General features: G+C 41.6%; 1 protein-coding gene across 1 annotated transcript in view; it reads right to left on the reverse strand.

Moving 5' to 3' along the window:
- Positions 1-16,809, reverse strand: part of DNAH11 (dynein axonemal heavy chain 11) — a 4,227,155-nt gene that overhangs the window by 554,052 nt on the left and 3,656,294 nt on the right. Inside the window, exon 73 of the mRNA XM_069648254.1 lies at positions 6,370-6,497. Coding sequence (XP_069504355.1) covers positions 6,370-6,497 — 128 coding nt within the window. The remainder of the gene's footprint in view (positions 1-6,369; positions 6,498-16,809) is intronic.

Genomic DNA, 16,809 nt, shown 5'->3' on the forward strand with positions numbered 1-16,809 from the left:
CAGTGCTATGAGACATGATATGGGTGTTTTAAAATGTGCACCTACACCTTTTGGCTAGAGGTAAACATTTGCAGAAATCCTATTGCAATTTGCAACTAACTGCATGCAGAATTCCCCAAAATGCCAGTTATTAGGTGGCCATTAAAAATAGGCTGTTTTTACTGAACTCATAAGGCGTGCCATAAGGGTAAGGCCACTTTTGGTGTTTGATGAAGACTATTGTATGCACACCATAGTTGAACATTATTTTATTTTGTATCCATTAATGTGAACAATAGTAATGGGAAAATATAATTGTTCTAATGCACTAACGTGCAACAAATGTTTGAGGGTTAGGACGCATTAGGAGTATCTGAAGCTCAATAATGGCCTGTTCACTCTTTTATTTTTAATTGACTGCGAGAAACAATGAACAATCGTGAGTTCCAGAGGTGATAAGGCTAGCTCAAAGATTATGACATTGTTTTGCTTGATGGTCAAAGGTGTTTTAGGCTACCACTGCTTTTTTAAATGTAGGTTTTATTGAGTTTTGCGATAATACAAACATGGAACAAGAACACACTTCATCCATTCGCTCCCCCCTCCTGCTTGACCCTGTTTTCCAAACTGGGGCTCTGTAGGTGATTTTGACGGCTCTCATGATCCCTCACCATTGACTATGCTTCCCTGAGCTGAAGAGGAATGGCCTCTGTCAATTGCAGGGCGGACATTACATATTTTCGATCATCCACAAAAAAGACAAAATGGATGCTTCTGATATGCAATTTTGCAATAAATCAGTAAAAACGGGGTTACCCAAAATATGAACAGGTCTATATGTCCAGTCGGTCCTCCGCTCCCAACAGGTGGTGAATAATAATGTTTCCTGACTCTTGCATGTGGCTCGGCTCTATTCACTACTAATCAGAAAATATTAACAAACATTTAAAGCTGTAAGTATTTCCGTTCAAAGGCATCTTTAGAGCAGCGTTTCCAACAAATAAGGTGGCCAATGTGGCAGCAGAAGCAGTGTCATTAACAGTTGCATCTTTTCTGGAAAGTCACAGGAGCTGTTTTTTCTGACACACCTCTTAAGAAATGGAAGCACCTTGTATGTTGCATGTCGTTACAATGAAGGGCACAGGATGGGAAATACATTTCCTTTTGGGTATACCTAATCCACAGATCAAGAGAGCCCATGACTGCTGCTGTTATGCGTTGAGCTCTAGCTCTTAGTTCACAGCAGTTTTCTAGTGCACTTTGGCGTAGGTAGAAGCACGAAAGAAACACATCATAGTCACCTATTTGTGCATCTAGACACCAGGCATTTGTTCAGGGATTCAGATTGCTAAAGAGGAAGTTATTAGCTCTATGAAAGACTTTTTGTGGTACTGAAAGAGACTTGCACTTGTAGAAGGACGCCATTTCAAACAGATATGACTTGTGCGGTATGCATCAACAGAGCAGAGGTAGTCCTAGGGTAGGGTACTTTCAACGAGAGAGCCGATGGATTAAATAACATATGCTGTAGGGGTAAGAGTAGGAAGTGACACCAATGACAAGGACTGGAGGCCAATATTTAAAGATTACAATGAGTAATCCTGATGGTAGAATGCTTGAGCCTTGTTTTGAAGAGTTACACCGAATAGATGGCCTTGATGGCTATTGGGAGAGCATTCCGGGGGAATGGTTTAAGTAGTGAACAGGAAGAACAGGGACAGGAGGCATAGATGTGTAGAACGGTTAGGTTGTGAAGAGACAAGGAGCAGATCATTTGAAAGGGGAGTACAGTGAGATGCATTTATGGAGGTAGTGGCGGGGTGAGGGGGGCAAGACCCTGCATGTATGTGCACATGAGCAGCAGGAATTTAAAAAGATAATGATTTAGCATGGAGAGTCATCCAGCACGGTGACAGTAGTTAGAGGTGTTGGAGGATTTGGGTAGGCTGAAAAGGGTGTGTGGTGCAAACCTCCGGACTTTGTTGAAGAGAGCAAAAGAGTGGAGGGGTAGACCAAGAAGTAGGCTCCGCCAGAAGTCCTGTTTGTTGGGCGGAAGAGTGGATATAAGTGTTTTAAGTGAGTGAGGTAGGTAGATTTTTCTAATATTTAGAAGGTTGATTCTGGCTGCAATGGGAATTGCTATGATGAATTGATAGTGTTTCATGTTGCTGTCAATGAGAATGGCAAGGTTGTGAGGGGGTAAGGCAGTCAGAGGGGAAAGAAATGAGAAAGTGTGGTTGTGCCGGAGGCCAGGAAAAATAAATGTATGTCTGTAAAGTGTTTAGCATGAGGCAGGGTAGAACCTTCTAGTGGAGCATGGCAGTTAGGCAGTTGGTTATGCATTCAGAGATTGCAGGGGTAAAAGGGTGGAGTGAGACACATATCTGAGGATCGTCTGCAAAGAGGTGATAGTTAAAGTCAAATGAGGAAATTAGTTTGTAGAGGGGGGAGGTGTATAGGGTTCCTTGAGGAATACCCATGGAAAGGTGGTCATGCACAAGGTTATAGACGACTTTGAAATGGAGAAGTAGCTTTTAGAGATATGAGGACCCCCTGTTTAGTATGGTGACATTGAAGTGAAAGAGTGGAAGAGTTTGAAGGAGTAAGGTATTATTCTCATTGTCAAAGGAAGCAAATCTGTCTAGAAGGTTGAGAATGGGGCATAGGGTAGAGAATTGGAAATGTGGATGAGCGTAAACTGGTGGAGTCTTTCAATATCGCCTGCTTTTCACTTAATCAGCAGGTACAATTATGTCTGGTAGCAATGCCCTACTATTTCTAATTAAATGTGTATTCAATAGCAGTCAGAGGTACAGAGTAGTGTGACAACAATGGCTGCGACGAAGCCGCGCAGGCAAGGCAATGCTTCAAAATCTCTCATTCGTTCTTTAGGTCAAATGGGAAGTAAATTAATGTTTTCTCCACGTAAATGTGATCTTGGGAATTGACTCACATCTTTAAAAGCGACATCAGTACACATAGTGTTACCACTGCGTTTATATCGCACAACTGCTTATATCTGACCCACGAGAAAACACAGTCACTATACACAGACATTAGGTCACTGGAAAGGCAACTGTTCGCTTTTTACATGGCCCACACTCTGTTCAGGGAGTGGCAGCTCCTTGTTTATGTTTAAATGTACACAATGCATTCCATAACTAATCCTTAGAGGAGTCAGTGCCGGACTCAATACGGTTCCACACTCAAACACTCTCTTCAAAAATCGTTCCCTTTCAGGCTGCCAATTTGCCACCTGCTTCAATTTGTCATCTGTAGAATCACATAAGGCCTTGATAAGTGCAGAACATATCATTCCTGTGATAAGCTTCCTGGGGTTATTGCTTCTTAGTTAGATTGAATGTCGAGAATTTGAAAAGGGCACTCTGGTATCATTCACTATCCAAGACACCATATCATATCAACCAATCAGTCTATTATGAAGACTACACACGGGGAACACAATAATGAGTCAGTAAAATTGCCTCAAGACGAGAAAAATGATCAGAGATGTATACTCCTTGTGTATTCTAACACTCTCCTTCAGCCGCCAAGTAACGCTCAGAAGTGCCTATGTTTTTAACTGCAGGTCAAACAATAAGCCAACAGCAGCGCAGCTAATGGTATTGTGATACATCCTAGGCACTTGCTTTTTTGGTGAGGTCTGGGGCGGCTGTCTTTTACCCATCCATATGGAAGGTAATGGGTTTTGGTGTCTTCAATGTGTTCTTCAGAAAGCATGCGTATAATTTCACAAATGAAAAGTAAGCTGAAGATGATCGATATTCTTCTAAAATCAGGGAAGAAGAAGAGGGGCCCACACATGGACTAGCTGTCACAGAACTATTAAAATGGCCACGATATTTTGGCTATGACTGAATTTATGAAGGAAGTTGTGGATCACAAAAAATGCATAAAGGGCATTACCAAGGCAGCACACAACGAAAGTATATTCCAGATCTTTAACCACCAAGAACACATATTCAGAGTTTTAGAATTGTTCCTCGTGGCAAAGAGAGCGAACACATCTCTTGCATATCTACATTGAGAATAACAGTCTATTGACCGTTGGCATTGGGCATGATGGCGTCCGGTTGCTTTTACATTCCTCTCTGCTGTGGTATGGAGTAGCTGGTGATAGGATGTCATGAGTAGAGTATTGCTAAAGGTCTGCAGCTTGTTTTAAAGAGGGTAGGAGCGGGTTACCTTTCCTAGCAATGCTTTCACCCCAATCCCACTGAAAACAATTGACCACTTCCCACTGCGCTGAGCATAATAGGTGAGTGAAGAGTGTAATTTGTAGAGGATATAAGGATGAGCAGCACTGACACATTGGACAGTCTCTGGTTTTTTTCCACATAATTTATAAAAATGTATTAGCGCAATTCATATCCAGTTGCAATGACCCAATATTTTCACAAATCGGGAAAATAGAGGAGCCGGTGCAAGAGCATAAGTACTCACAGTAAAGAAGGAAAGGGTGTGGCATAACAGGGACTCTGACTAAACAGAACGTTCTCGATGGCGGATCATCCAGAAACGAATACTCCTGGTTTCTTTCCCTAAGGCCACCAGTTTGTATGGCTATCTCATTTAATCTGATTTCTTAAGCACTCATATCAAAGATTTATCTTACAAGTGCTCACAGATAGATAACAAAAGATGACACTTTGACAGGGCAAAAATAGTAAAACATAATACGGGAAACCGCCATCCTCAAATTAAACCTAAAATCCATATCTAATGAAACGTCTTCCAGGCTATCATTATATTTCCACAAGATATGATATGATGTGGCATTTATAACGCGCCTGTACACAAGTGTTTCTAGGTGCGACAAGACAAGGAGTGGGAATCAAAGGGAGGACAAAATAACAATGTTACTAGGCCTTGTGTCATTCAGATTGCGCAATTGCGGGTAAGAGGGAAGGGGAGAAGTGCCAGAGTGGAGGGGAAGATTGAAGTGCAGTTAACGTACAAGTGCAACCAGAGGGTTGCTCATAAGTGCAGATAGAAGGGACTGTAGGGTTGCAGATACAGACCCTTAAGTGCTAGGGGGCCCGGAGGCAGTGTGAGGGCAACTGGCCATGCAGGAGCCTGGGCCCGAGTTCAGAGGGTGACCAGGTGCCCAATGCACAGAGCAGAGCAGTCAGGTGCATCAGCAGGGCAGAGGAGGAGAGAAAGCAGAAGCGAAAAGGAAGGTCTTGAGTTGCGTCGGCAACTGGAGGTGGTTCTGCTGAAGTTTGAGAGAGGTGGGGAGGCTGTTCCAGAGGGAGGCCCCAGCCGAGGAGATGTAACTGCCCCCAACCCTCTGCTTTGAGAAGCGTCTGACCCTCAGAGAGTTGGAGGTGGATGAGCGGAGAGCTTGAGAAGGAAGATGTTTTGGAAGAGAATGTTGGAGGTTGAGCGGTTTCAGGCCCCAGAAAGCCTTATGGACATTGCAGAGGGTCTTGCACTTGATTCTTGCAGCCACGTGGAACCAGTGAAGAGATTTCAGAGGTGGAGAGATAGGATCCCTGGGCTTGAGGCAAAGGACAAGTCTTGCAGTCCTGTTTTGGATAAGTTGTAAAGGTTGAAGAGTAGAGGCAGTAAGATTTAAAAAAGGCTGTTGCAATACTCACACCTAGAGTGGACCAGAGCTCTGGAGACAGTGAGCATCTGGGGGAAGTGAGAACATTTCTGCAAGATGTTATTTGGCACATATGTCAAAATATGCAATATTTTGGATAAAATGATGTCTAGATATTTATGCATTTTTAATGTAGAGTACAATATAGAAGAACTACTTATGTTATTCAAATATGATTTTGCTTGCTATATGAAAATTCCTTGAGGGGTCAACAGGCAAAGGCTTAGCAGGAATGAGTTGCACACATCAGCTCTTCATGGTTGGGGGCATTTGACATCCAATATTTGGTTTATGAACACTGAAAGGCACCAACCTATTTTAAGATTGAGAGTACAATATTCTAATGTGATTGTAAGGAACGGCCTAAGCTGGCAGATATTGTGCGCCAATTACCAAACAGGCTTCTATAGCAATGTTACTGCCAATAATGTTGCTGAAAAACCAGCCAATCCAGATGTTGTCAATAAAAAGTGAGATGATGGCATTTCTTTAGTTGCATATTTCGACTGATGCGCCAAATTAACTTCTTTCTGCAAGATGTTATTTGGCACATATGTCAAAATATGCAATATTTGGGATAAAGTGATATCTACATATGTATGCATTTTGAATGTAGAGTACAACATAGAAACATACTTTTAACAAGCAGTTTGCGAACAATGTTATGACGAAAAATGAATATGTAATTAAAGAAATAGCACAACATTTTATGCATTGCGTCTAAAGTCATTTTACAACCTCCTGCTTAATCATATACTTACTTGTAGAATTACCCAATGCCCATGTGTGGCAGCTTTTTTGAGTGCCTCCTCTGCCACCATCTCTTGACCTTGGCCAAGAGATATGTTATGGAATTTTCCAGAATCAATAGTAAAGCCAAGTCTTTTACCTAGAAAGATAGACACATTACAGTATATTAGTATTTTGTTATGTTACGAGGGATTTTTTTAAACATACCATTCACACAACGTCATGGCACTTTTGATCTTCTCGAGTGTTTGTGGTATCATTAAATGTGTCTGAGAATTCAAGCTGCCTCTGAGTGGTTCCGTTATGGAAGAGGGTACAAAACCTAATGGCTCTCCCTATCACCTTTCAGTCTGCGTTTGCTGAGGTGATGTGGGAGCGCCGTCTGAGCCATGTCTGGTGGTGGCACGTATGAGCCAATTTTGGCAATGGGAATCTTTTTCGGTCAATTCTGAGACTGTGGTGGGAAATCATGGTGTATCTTATGTGTGCACGACTGAACCGATCTGGCAGCAGTTTACAATTCGAGTGTCTCTCTCCATCTACCAGAGAAACTTAATATGGCACATCAAGCTGTAGACATGCGGAAAGTAAAAAAATCAATTTATACAGGGACGTCATTTTACCAAAATGCCTGGGGAAGTGGAAGTAACATCATCAACCCTTGGCCCCTGATGACATCAGAGGAAGTAATGTCATTTGACTCCGCCCCAAGTGACATCATGGCAAGTGATGGCAAACGATATTGAGATTATTCAGATGCGTCTAGCATCTTGTTTCCAGGTGCTCTCATTTCAGCCAGATATAGGAACCGAGGCACAGAGGGAGGAGTGATTTGTCCACGATCACACAATTTGGGAATTTAATTTTCCATATTCGACGTGGGGTCTATATGGAACACATAAATAATCCAGTACTTGTAACAGGGTAACCCACATCTCCAACGCAGCCTACAGATCGTGTATGAAATATCTATAGATCAATGGACACAGAAATACTAGTTATATGCAATGTTTCTGTGATAAACTAGCCAAAAAAGCATTGAACTGGGGAGGCGTGCACTGCTATTTACCCAGGAGCAAAATGCTGCTAGGACAAGGCCTGAAAATTGATTGGATTCTTCTCCCTCTCCAAAATGTTTTGAATAATGGGTTAAAATGTTACATTACACAGCACACTTTCTGTGAAAATGTGGGCAAAGGGCTGACAATTTGGGTTAAAAGGCCAACAATCGGGTTTGTAAGGTGTAGGGTAAATATTGAAAAAAACTACAATAGATGCAAGTCACCAAATGTGCACAGGGCATTTCCAAATGCATTATCATGCTGGTCCCTGCAATATATGCCAGTATAAAAAATATTTTCATGCTGGCTGTGCCCATACATTTCTATGCTGGTTCCACCAACATATGCTAGTATTCCCATGTAAAACCATACTCCTGTTCAGTTTAAAAACATTTTTATAGTATCATTGCTGGCACTGGGCACAAAACTGGCTCTGCCAATATATGCCAGTACTCCTGTGTAAGAACATACTTCTGTTGGTTTGGCCCTTAAAAGTGACATGTCACAATTTGAAGACCTGTTCAAACTGGTTCCAATGTCAGCCAGTTTAGACACATAAGAACACATCATGCTTGATTGATCATAGATGCTCAGTTAATAAGAAGTCATGCTACAGTAAAAAATGTACAGGCCTCTACACCACAACATCAGTCTAGCGAGGTAACACTCCTTATCATGCTTGCTTTATTAAAGATGCCCACAAATAAATGTCATGCCACAGTAAGCAATGGCTAGACTGACTGCACCAAAATGCCATTCTAGCCAGGTAATGACACACATGAACTTGGCTCTGCTCGAAAATACCAGTAGAACATGCAAAGTCAATAAAGGATGTGGCAAAAATGCTCAATTGATCCCCAGTCTCCCAGGGCACACATGCATCCCTATTCACCTATGGGTCACTCACCTATACATTCCCACTCACATTCATACACACTGCATTTACCATACAGGCACACACCCAACCCCCACCCAGAACATTCTAATACACACTACCACATTCATACTCATTCACCCACCAGTCACTCACTCACACCTTCTCTTACATCTACTAATTGCATTCTCTACACAGGCACACACCCGCCCATCCAGAACATTGCTATTGGTATTGGTATTGGTATTGTTTATTTATATAGCCTATACACAGGCAAGTGTTTCAAAGCATTTGAAAACACACCATCATATTCATACCCATTCACCCACCAGTCACTCACTCATACACCCTATTTTACCTCCACCCATTGCATTCTCTACATTGACACACACCCACCCACCCAGAACATTCAAAAACACAGCATCACATTCACCCACCATTCACATGCATACATTTGACACGCACTTCACATATGCAAAATACGGTTCCTAGTGATTGCATCGAATGGAAAAATTTCGAATGCAAAAGAAGTTTCGAAAAGAAATGCATCGTAAAAATGCATTTTTTCTTTTCATGGGGTGGTCCCCCCAACCCCTGTTTTTTTACCCCTTGAAACCCATTATATTAAAAAAAAAACTTTACCTACAAAAAAAATTCATTTTTTCGATGCATTTTTATTCGATACTTTTGCCTTTGAAACTATGTATTCTAAGCAATGCCTGGATACCCAAAATACATATCATTTCTTTAGAAAAGCCTTCTTACCTTGGTCCATCCTTCCAGGCCACCCTCGGCTGCTCCGGCCTGCTCACAAACAGCAACCAGGAAGCTGTGAGAGCGTCCTGGTTTCTGTATGTGATCTGCAAGGAAGGCGAGGGAGAAGGGGTTGTAGCTGAACATGGCATGTGACATGTGCCACATGTCATGGTCAGCTCCAACGTCAATCCCTACCGAGCAACTTCCCAGCCCAGCCCTCATCCTAATAGGTGAGGACTGGGCTGGTGACCCACCAGACCTAGTGTGGTGGGGCCAGGCGTACCATGGGGGTCTGCATACACTAGATGCTTCCATTTTTTTTTATTTTTTATTTTGAGTCCTAGTTGTGGCCCCCAAATGACGTTCCTGAATCGATATACACTACAATGAATGTGTGTGTCATACAAAGGTTTACTTCTGAATAGAGAGATTATCTTTAGAAAAATAGGGTATATTTTAGAAAGGCAAGTGTTAAGTACTCGAAAGTGGAAGATCCTTTGAGCAAAAATGTACACTGAGGAACTTCTTGTTCCCACACCCTGGCAAATACTGGAGCTTGAACGGGTTCACAAAGTATGTTGTAAACATTTTAAGTGTACATGTTTTCAGACATTTAATTATTACACCATGCCTCATTCTTATGGTCCATGTATTGAGAAAAATAATGTGCATTCTCTCATTGTTTTAAGAACCAAAGATTGGCAACCTTAATATTATGAAATACCTCAAATAGACTTTGAACTCAGGGCATTGTAACTAAAAGTGTACTTTGCAGAAGGGAGGGCATTGTAGAATATACATTTCTTAATGTCCTTCCAAAAAGACAGATGATCATGAGTACAAGGTATGTAACCTCATTACCAGTGTGGCGGTCCGAAAACAAGTCTACGGCTAACCTCGCCAGCACCCTTATTTCTGGACCGCCACACTATGAGTTTTCCTGCCGGGCACAACTGCCCCGGTAGGCAGACTACTCACGGAAGCATCGGCACCGTTAACAACGGTGCCGATGCTTCCGTGAACCCATTCCCATGGAGTCCTATGGGACTCCTCAGGAATGGGGACTAACATTTTCCAGCACCTAGCACCCCGGTCTGTCGGGACTTGTAATGTCCGGCAGGTTACTGCCAACCTTGTAATGTTACTTAAAATTGATATTATCTACCAGCCAGAAAATCTATGTTAGATTATTACAGTATTAGCAGTTTTGGTAAAAACAGGCATCATTTGCCAAATACCACCTATTTTACCTACTGTCCCATTACAAGTTTGGAGGTATGTATACCTTGGTCATGTTCCAAGGAAACACAGCTACAGGTAAAAATTGCAAAGTCAGGGAAAGACCCTTACCTAACACATCCCAGAGGACCATTTGTGGGATGTGATGTTTGCACAAGTTCTGAATGCAGCCTTCTTTCTAGTAGCCAGGATCCTGTGCATTGGAGGAGGCAGTCCCCGTGAGTGCTCTCTGGCAACCTGAGTGGGAAGACCAGAATAAAGATTCACCTTATCCCTTCAGACCCTAGAATGGGTCTCACAGCAAGCCAGAGACAGAGGACAGCTCTTGGCTCTGCTCCCACCTCAAACTACCCTTGAGCAACAGTGACCTGGACATTGCTTGCCTGCCCCAAATTTCGTTTTGACAAATGTTGTTGCCACTCCTTGAACCATACTACATGATGAACCCATAACTCGCTCACCTAATTGATACCAGATTGTCACCATAGAAAGCTCCCAGAATCCTGGATCAATGCTGTTGAGCAAGTCAGAAGAGTATTACTATTGGTTCTACCCACCTGTCCTAGTTTTGTGTTCCATGGTGAAAATTAAGACCCTCATCTTCACCTTTCAAAACGCGCTTAATACCCAGAGGTTTCAAAACGCCGACCCGGGATTGCACCTGTGTTGCTCCACACCATCTTGCTTCCAAGGCGAGCGCATTGCCCCTGAGCTATCCCCCTGAGACAGAATTCCCAGGGACCTCTGTCGTCAGACACAGAGGGCCCCTTTCCTTCCAAGGTTTGCATATTCTGTGACTACCTCTTTGTCTTCCTTTCCTTTTAGTGTTTTTGTATTTTAAGTTTGATGAAAGTCTATTTTTAAATAACCTTTATTTGACTTTTTTTATATATTTTTTCTATCACAGTACTATAGATTTATTAAGAAGTTATTTGGTAGCACACATCCCTCCTGGAGAGTGTAGCCTGACCCAGCCCAAATTACCACAAGAAGAGAAGGATGTATACCTATCAGGTTGCGCCTGTTTCACCATTTTGATTAGGATCACTAATGGTTTATTAGTAGCGTGAGGCTGAGTAGGAGGTGTTGCCACTACAACCCTATGTTCTCCTGCAGAGCAGTAGCCATTTTGACACAAATATCTAAAGTACACATATTCCAAGGAATCTTCACTGTTAGAAAGGATTGTACAAGCTAACTGGCTTTGCAAAAGGTTTTCATGACTGTTCACAAACAACATATTTCTGATCCTATTCAATGGCATCGTGATATAAATTAAGGTAAAGAAACAATGTTGGGGCAATTGTCTGGCCTTATGTCGCCCTTGCTACTTTTGTGGCTAACCTCTGGATTTCTTATAGAGGTAAATAGAGTGCATCTACCCTGCTTGAAATTTAGAGCAGTGAAAAGTAATTTGATTGTTCTCAACCAACTTTCTTAGCATATGTGTTTTGTATTGGGATTGGATATGCAGTAGTACCCCCAAGGGTCTTAATGTGCTCTGCAAACACAGTATGAAAGTAATGGGCAAATGTTACAATATCAGGGTCTTGACTTTGTCTAAATTGGTCCAGGTGCTTGAAGCATCATATGGCCTGTGGTAATGCATTCCACCATCTTGCCACCAAAACTGAGCATGATTTGCTGTGGGCTCTTGTTAGTTTGAAGTGAGTGACAGCAATCATGCATCTGGTAATGGCCCTGTGTGTACATTATGATGTGAACGATTTAAGGTGATGGTTGAGGTAAAAGGGGGCTTAGCCATGAATGGGCTTTGTGTGCTGAGGTGAGGTGAGTAGCTGAAAGGTTATCCTTGACTTAATAGGTAGCCAGTGTAGCTTTCTGAGAATAGGTACTATAGGGGTACATCTTGGATTGTTAGTGAAAATGTGCACAGCAATTTTTTGCAGTGCCTGGAGCTCAAGAATGGTTCAATAAGGACGTTTAAATTTGAATTTGAACGCACAAAGTGCTTTCACTAGAGTACTATACATAAATTGAATAAAAGGTAACAATTATTAGAAGTTACAAAATTGATCAAACATGAAGAATAATTTCATTTGGAAGTGATAAGATATGTTTTAAGAGAATAACTGAAAATAGCCAATGTAGAAGAAGGACAAACAGAGAAAGTAAAGTAATTCCTAAGTTTAGGAGCCAAGATGGTGAATGCGTGAAAAAGAGATTGTGCACAAGGAGGACGAGGTACCTTGAATAGAAACTGACATTTACAAGGAAATGTCTGATATAGCACCAACAAAGTCATATCGGTGTATATATATATATATATTGTTAAACAAGGGGAAAAGTAATTGCACTTCTCCACATAAGGACAGCACTCTTCGCGGTAAGGACGCCAGTATGGATCTCCAAGAAATAAATCAATTCACCATTCGCCAAATGTTCTTATGCCATATCCAGTTTTATTCAAGGCATTCAACTCACGACGCGTTTCGCAACGCTCCCGTTGCTTGCTCTCATATATATATATATATACATAAAAATTCATTTATATACAATAGAAAGAAAGGGAAACAGGAGGTGTGCAGGAATAGGAAGCCAATAAAGAAGGGATGGTGCAAAACAAGAAAGGGTGGAAGAGAGCAGAGGTAGCAAATGACAGCATTAAAAATAGACTGAAGAGAAGAGGTGTATAAGCAGGCAGACCACAAGAAATAAGAGCAATAGTAAAGAGGTGAAAAGAACATGGTGATAATGGTTTTGTCAGCAGAGAAGGTAAGAAAAGGTAACATTCTAGAAATATGTTAGAGCTGGTAGTGACATGCCAATGCAAGAACAAAAATGTGGTGAGAGAAATAGAGAGATGGGCAGAGAGATCCACCAACATAAGAAGGCCTGTATATTTCGTTGGTTGTTTATCTTTGAATGGTAGTCTTGTAAATCAATGAGAGCAAGTTCAGTGCCTCTTCGTGGGTGAAATTCTGTCTTCCAAAAATTGGCAATCTTCTGCAAAGGCGTGGCATTGTACGGTCAGTGTTACTTGTTGAAGAAAAAGTGTATTTGTTAAGTTGCATGCCTCATGATTCCAGGCCGGGAGGATTTCTCAGGGGTAACGTGTTTGTTTTGTAAGCTCGACAATGCAGAGCAACACAGGTTCAAATCTAGCTTTTAGTGATCACCACAAAAAGGGGAGTGCAACGAGGTGTCTGGTAGCCCCTTTTTTATTCAACCTTTATCTAGCCGATCTGGTGAAATGGATTTTGGAACTGGCGTTGGTGAGCCCTAAATTGGGCAGTCGAAAGATTAACTGGCTGGCCTATGCCGACGATATTGTGCTGCTAGATCGCACCCAGATCGGTCATTCCATAAATATGCATAGATAAATGATTTGTAGATTAATGCTGGCAAATCTAATATTGTGATCGTCAAACACCCATTCAGGGCAAATAAGTCATTTAATTGGTGATTGGATGATCAATTGGTACCAATTGCCAAAGAGATCACGTACTTGGGATCCGTGGTTAGATCTTTTCCAACCAAGGGGCTTGCCACGGCCAGCCTGGATGCAAAAGTACTCCAATCGGGTTCACACATTAAAAGAATATGTAAGAAATGCTGTACATTCTCTGTGATTCCTATTGTTAGATACTATATTGTCAAAATAATACCAGCCTTACTATATGGTCTTGACACAAACCCACAGTCCCACTGTATAGATTGTGAGAGACTGGAGGGTATTTTGTGGAGAAGAGTTCTAAGTCTCCCTAACTGCGTGCCCATTGCGAGCCTGAAGTATGAGCTAGGCATACAATCTCTAAGAGCATGCCTAAAATGGAAATGGATCTCATTGCACAGTCTGATATTGGCTCCCCCTCTGCTCTCAATATGAAGATGTTTCAGCCACCTTACGTGGGAAACAAACTCGTACCTGAACAATCGGGAAAAGATCTCTATTAATATCCTAGTAGAATCTGAAAGCTTGGAAGAAACTCTAATCCACAATCCCTTGAAAGTAAAAGAACAAATGAAAAGGATGGATTGGATCAGAACTATTGGTATTATGAGAAAATCCAAGATTTGTGCTTCTCTGACACCTACAGATAAACCTAGAGGCACATTGCCCACCTATCTAAAGAAATTCCCCGATCCCACTATTAGAGCAGAATTTCTACGATTTCGTCTACATTTACTTCCCACCCTAGAAATCCAGCATATTAGAGATATGGCGCAGACACCCGTTGCTATTTGCCACAAGTGTGACAGGTTAAAGATCCAAACCCTTAGACACTTGATGAGTAAGTGTACCGGGATCATAGATCAAAGAATACAAAGGCTAACAAGATTTGCACTACATAGTTGGTGGTTGGAAACTGATTGTTTTTGGAAGAGGTTGGCATCAGGCAATGAAGCTTTTCTCACATGCAAAGTGGTGAAGATATTGAAAGAGTGGAATTTGTTGAGAGCATATGAATGATTGAATAATTGAGAGATATCATATGATTAACCGTGGAATAAGGTTTTTAGCTGGGTGCATCTACTGTGTGTTGTAAATATGTAGGGAAATATAATGTGTTATGATGGTATGAATAATATGATTCCCTTGAATTTCGTTTCTTTTCCTTTAAATTCTATTTTTGAAGCTCATTTACTTGGTTATATGTTGTTTTGTTATATGATTTGAGATTTTGTTTGAATGATTTTATGTTAATGTTTAATTTTGTGAAAAGTTGATTTTTTATTTGACCATCACAAAAACAAAAAAAAATAAAAATAAATAAAAATCTAGGTTTTACACTTAGAGACCAGTATTGAGCATGTTATAAAAGATTAATTTACAATTAACTCATTCTTGTTCAAGAATATGTGTAACTAAGTAGCTGCTAAATGAGCTCTTAATGAATTCCATAATTACGTGGCTTACAGAGTCCAAACATTAGTAAATGGTAGTGGAGGGACAAGGGTTGCCTGGGCAGTTAGTAGGTTTAAGGGTCAAGATAATTTCTCTTGTTTCCTGGATCGCAATCAGTGTAAACACGGGCAATTTCATACTAGCAGGGGTGTTAAAATAAGAGGCAGGTGTAATCCTCAAAGGCTATGTTTGCTTTTCAAGAGGACGGTTTAGCATAAGAAGAGCTTCCTAATCTTTTCATGAAATGAAGATTACATTTTTGTACACTATATGGAGGATAGTCATACTTGAGTTCTTCCATCAACCCAGAACTTAAAACAACCCCTTGGTAAATTGGTGGCTGCATCTATTTGTTGATCCTAAAATTCCCGTTTGGCTTCGGTAATGGCTGATTTATAGCCACAATGGGTTTTGTTAAGCTGAAAGCAGTTATCTTGGCTATCTAAGAGGGACGGGTTAACATCTGTGATGAATCATGGGATTCAGTCACTTCTCCTAAGGGGGAAGACTTTCCATGTGAGGCAAGGGAGGTGAGCCCACTACGCAATACCCTACCTAGGAGTTGCGACAAGGGGGATTGCACTGGGAGAGACTTCCCCTCCAGGGGGCAAGCTCTCCTGTTTCGATGAGGAACTCCTTTACATCTAACTAAGAAGTCTGATAAAACCATACCAGTTGACAGAACACCAGAATTCTCCTACATCTGCTATTGTGATATCTTTGCAGAAGATAAATACTTGCCTAACTGAGACGAGTAAAAACACAGGAGTGATAAAGAATAAGTACCTGTTGGGTACTGGGACGAAGACATGCAAAGGAGTTATAACGAGTATAGCTCTGACAGAAAAATAGGGCTGCCACAAGAAACTGGGGAAGACCCAGAGCAGCATCATAAAAGTGGGGGGAGCAAACAAACGAGAAAGAGAGACCCAGTTATTTCAAACCAGCTGGACAAGGGAAGCTGGTAACCTGGAGAGAACTCTGCTTTCCACACAGGCGAGCTGGAAGGAGAAAGAGCCTGTGTTGCACTATTCAATTGGCAGACCGGAAGGAGTCTGCCAGTTGGATAATAGTTCCAGGAGGGACGCTCATGGAAAGCTGAATAGAAGCTGTGACTGGGAAATGCCCGAGCTACAGAAAGTAACCGTGAGAGCCTACAAAGTCCCAGGAGGGAACTACAAGAGAGAAGTGGTGGCTGGGAAGGGAAAGCAATGAAAATCCCTTCCAACATCGAAATCATACAGCGAGGATGACATTGAAGCATGTCAGAAGGAGAGGAGGGAGCAAGCATAGCAGACTGACGAACCACTGAAAGACTACGAAGGTAAGTGCCGACACAGTGACACAGCTCTATTGCATTACAGATAATGGGTAGAGTGGGAGACCTGCAAGGCAAAGAGAACGAGTGGTACAATCATATTCGACATAGTAAGAAAAATTGATATAACGATTGGAGTCAGCCTACTGATTTCCATCAATTCAATGAGTAAACCCTAAGAAGAGTGAGAAGCATTCAGGGACTCAGCCTACTCATCCCATTGAATGGAGAAATCATAAAAGGAGGGAGACTAATTGCTGGGTACATCCCACAGATCCCAGTGAGGAGGCAAGAACGCAGCACATTGTAATACGTGATAAAAGAGAATGTGAA

This window comes from Ambystoma mexicanum, chromosome 2q, assembly GCF_040938575.1.
Source record: "Ambystoma mexicanum isolate Mex_15411 chromosome 2q, UKY_AmexF1_1, whole genome shotgun sequence".
NCBI lineage: Eukaryota > Metazoa > Chordata > Amphibia > Caudata > Ambystomatidae > Ambystoma > Ambystoma mexicanum.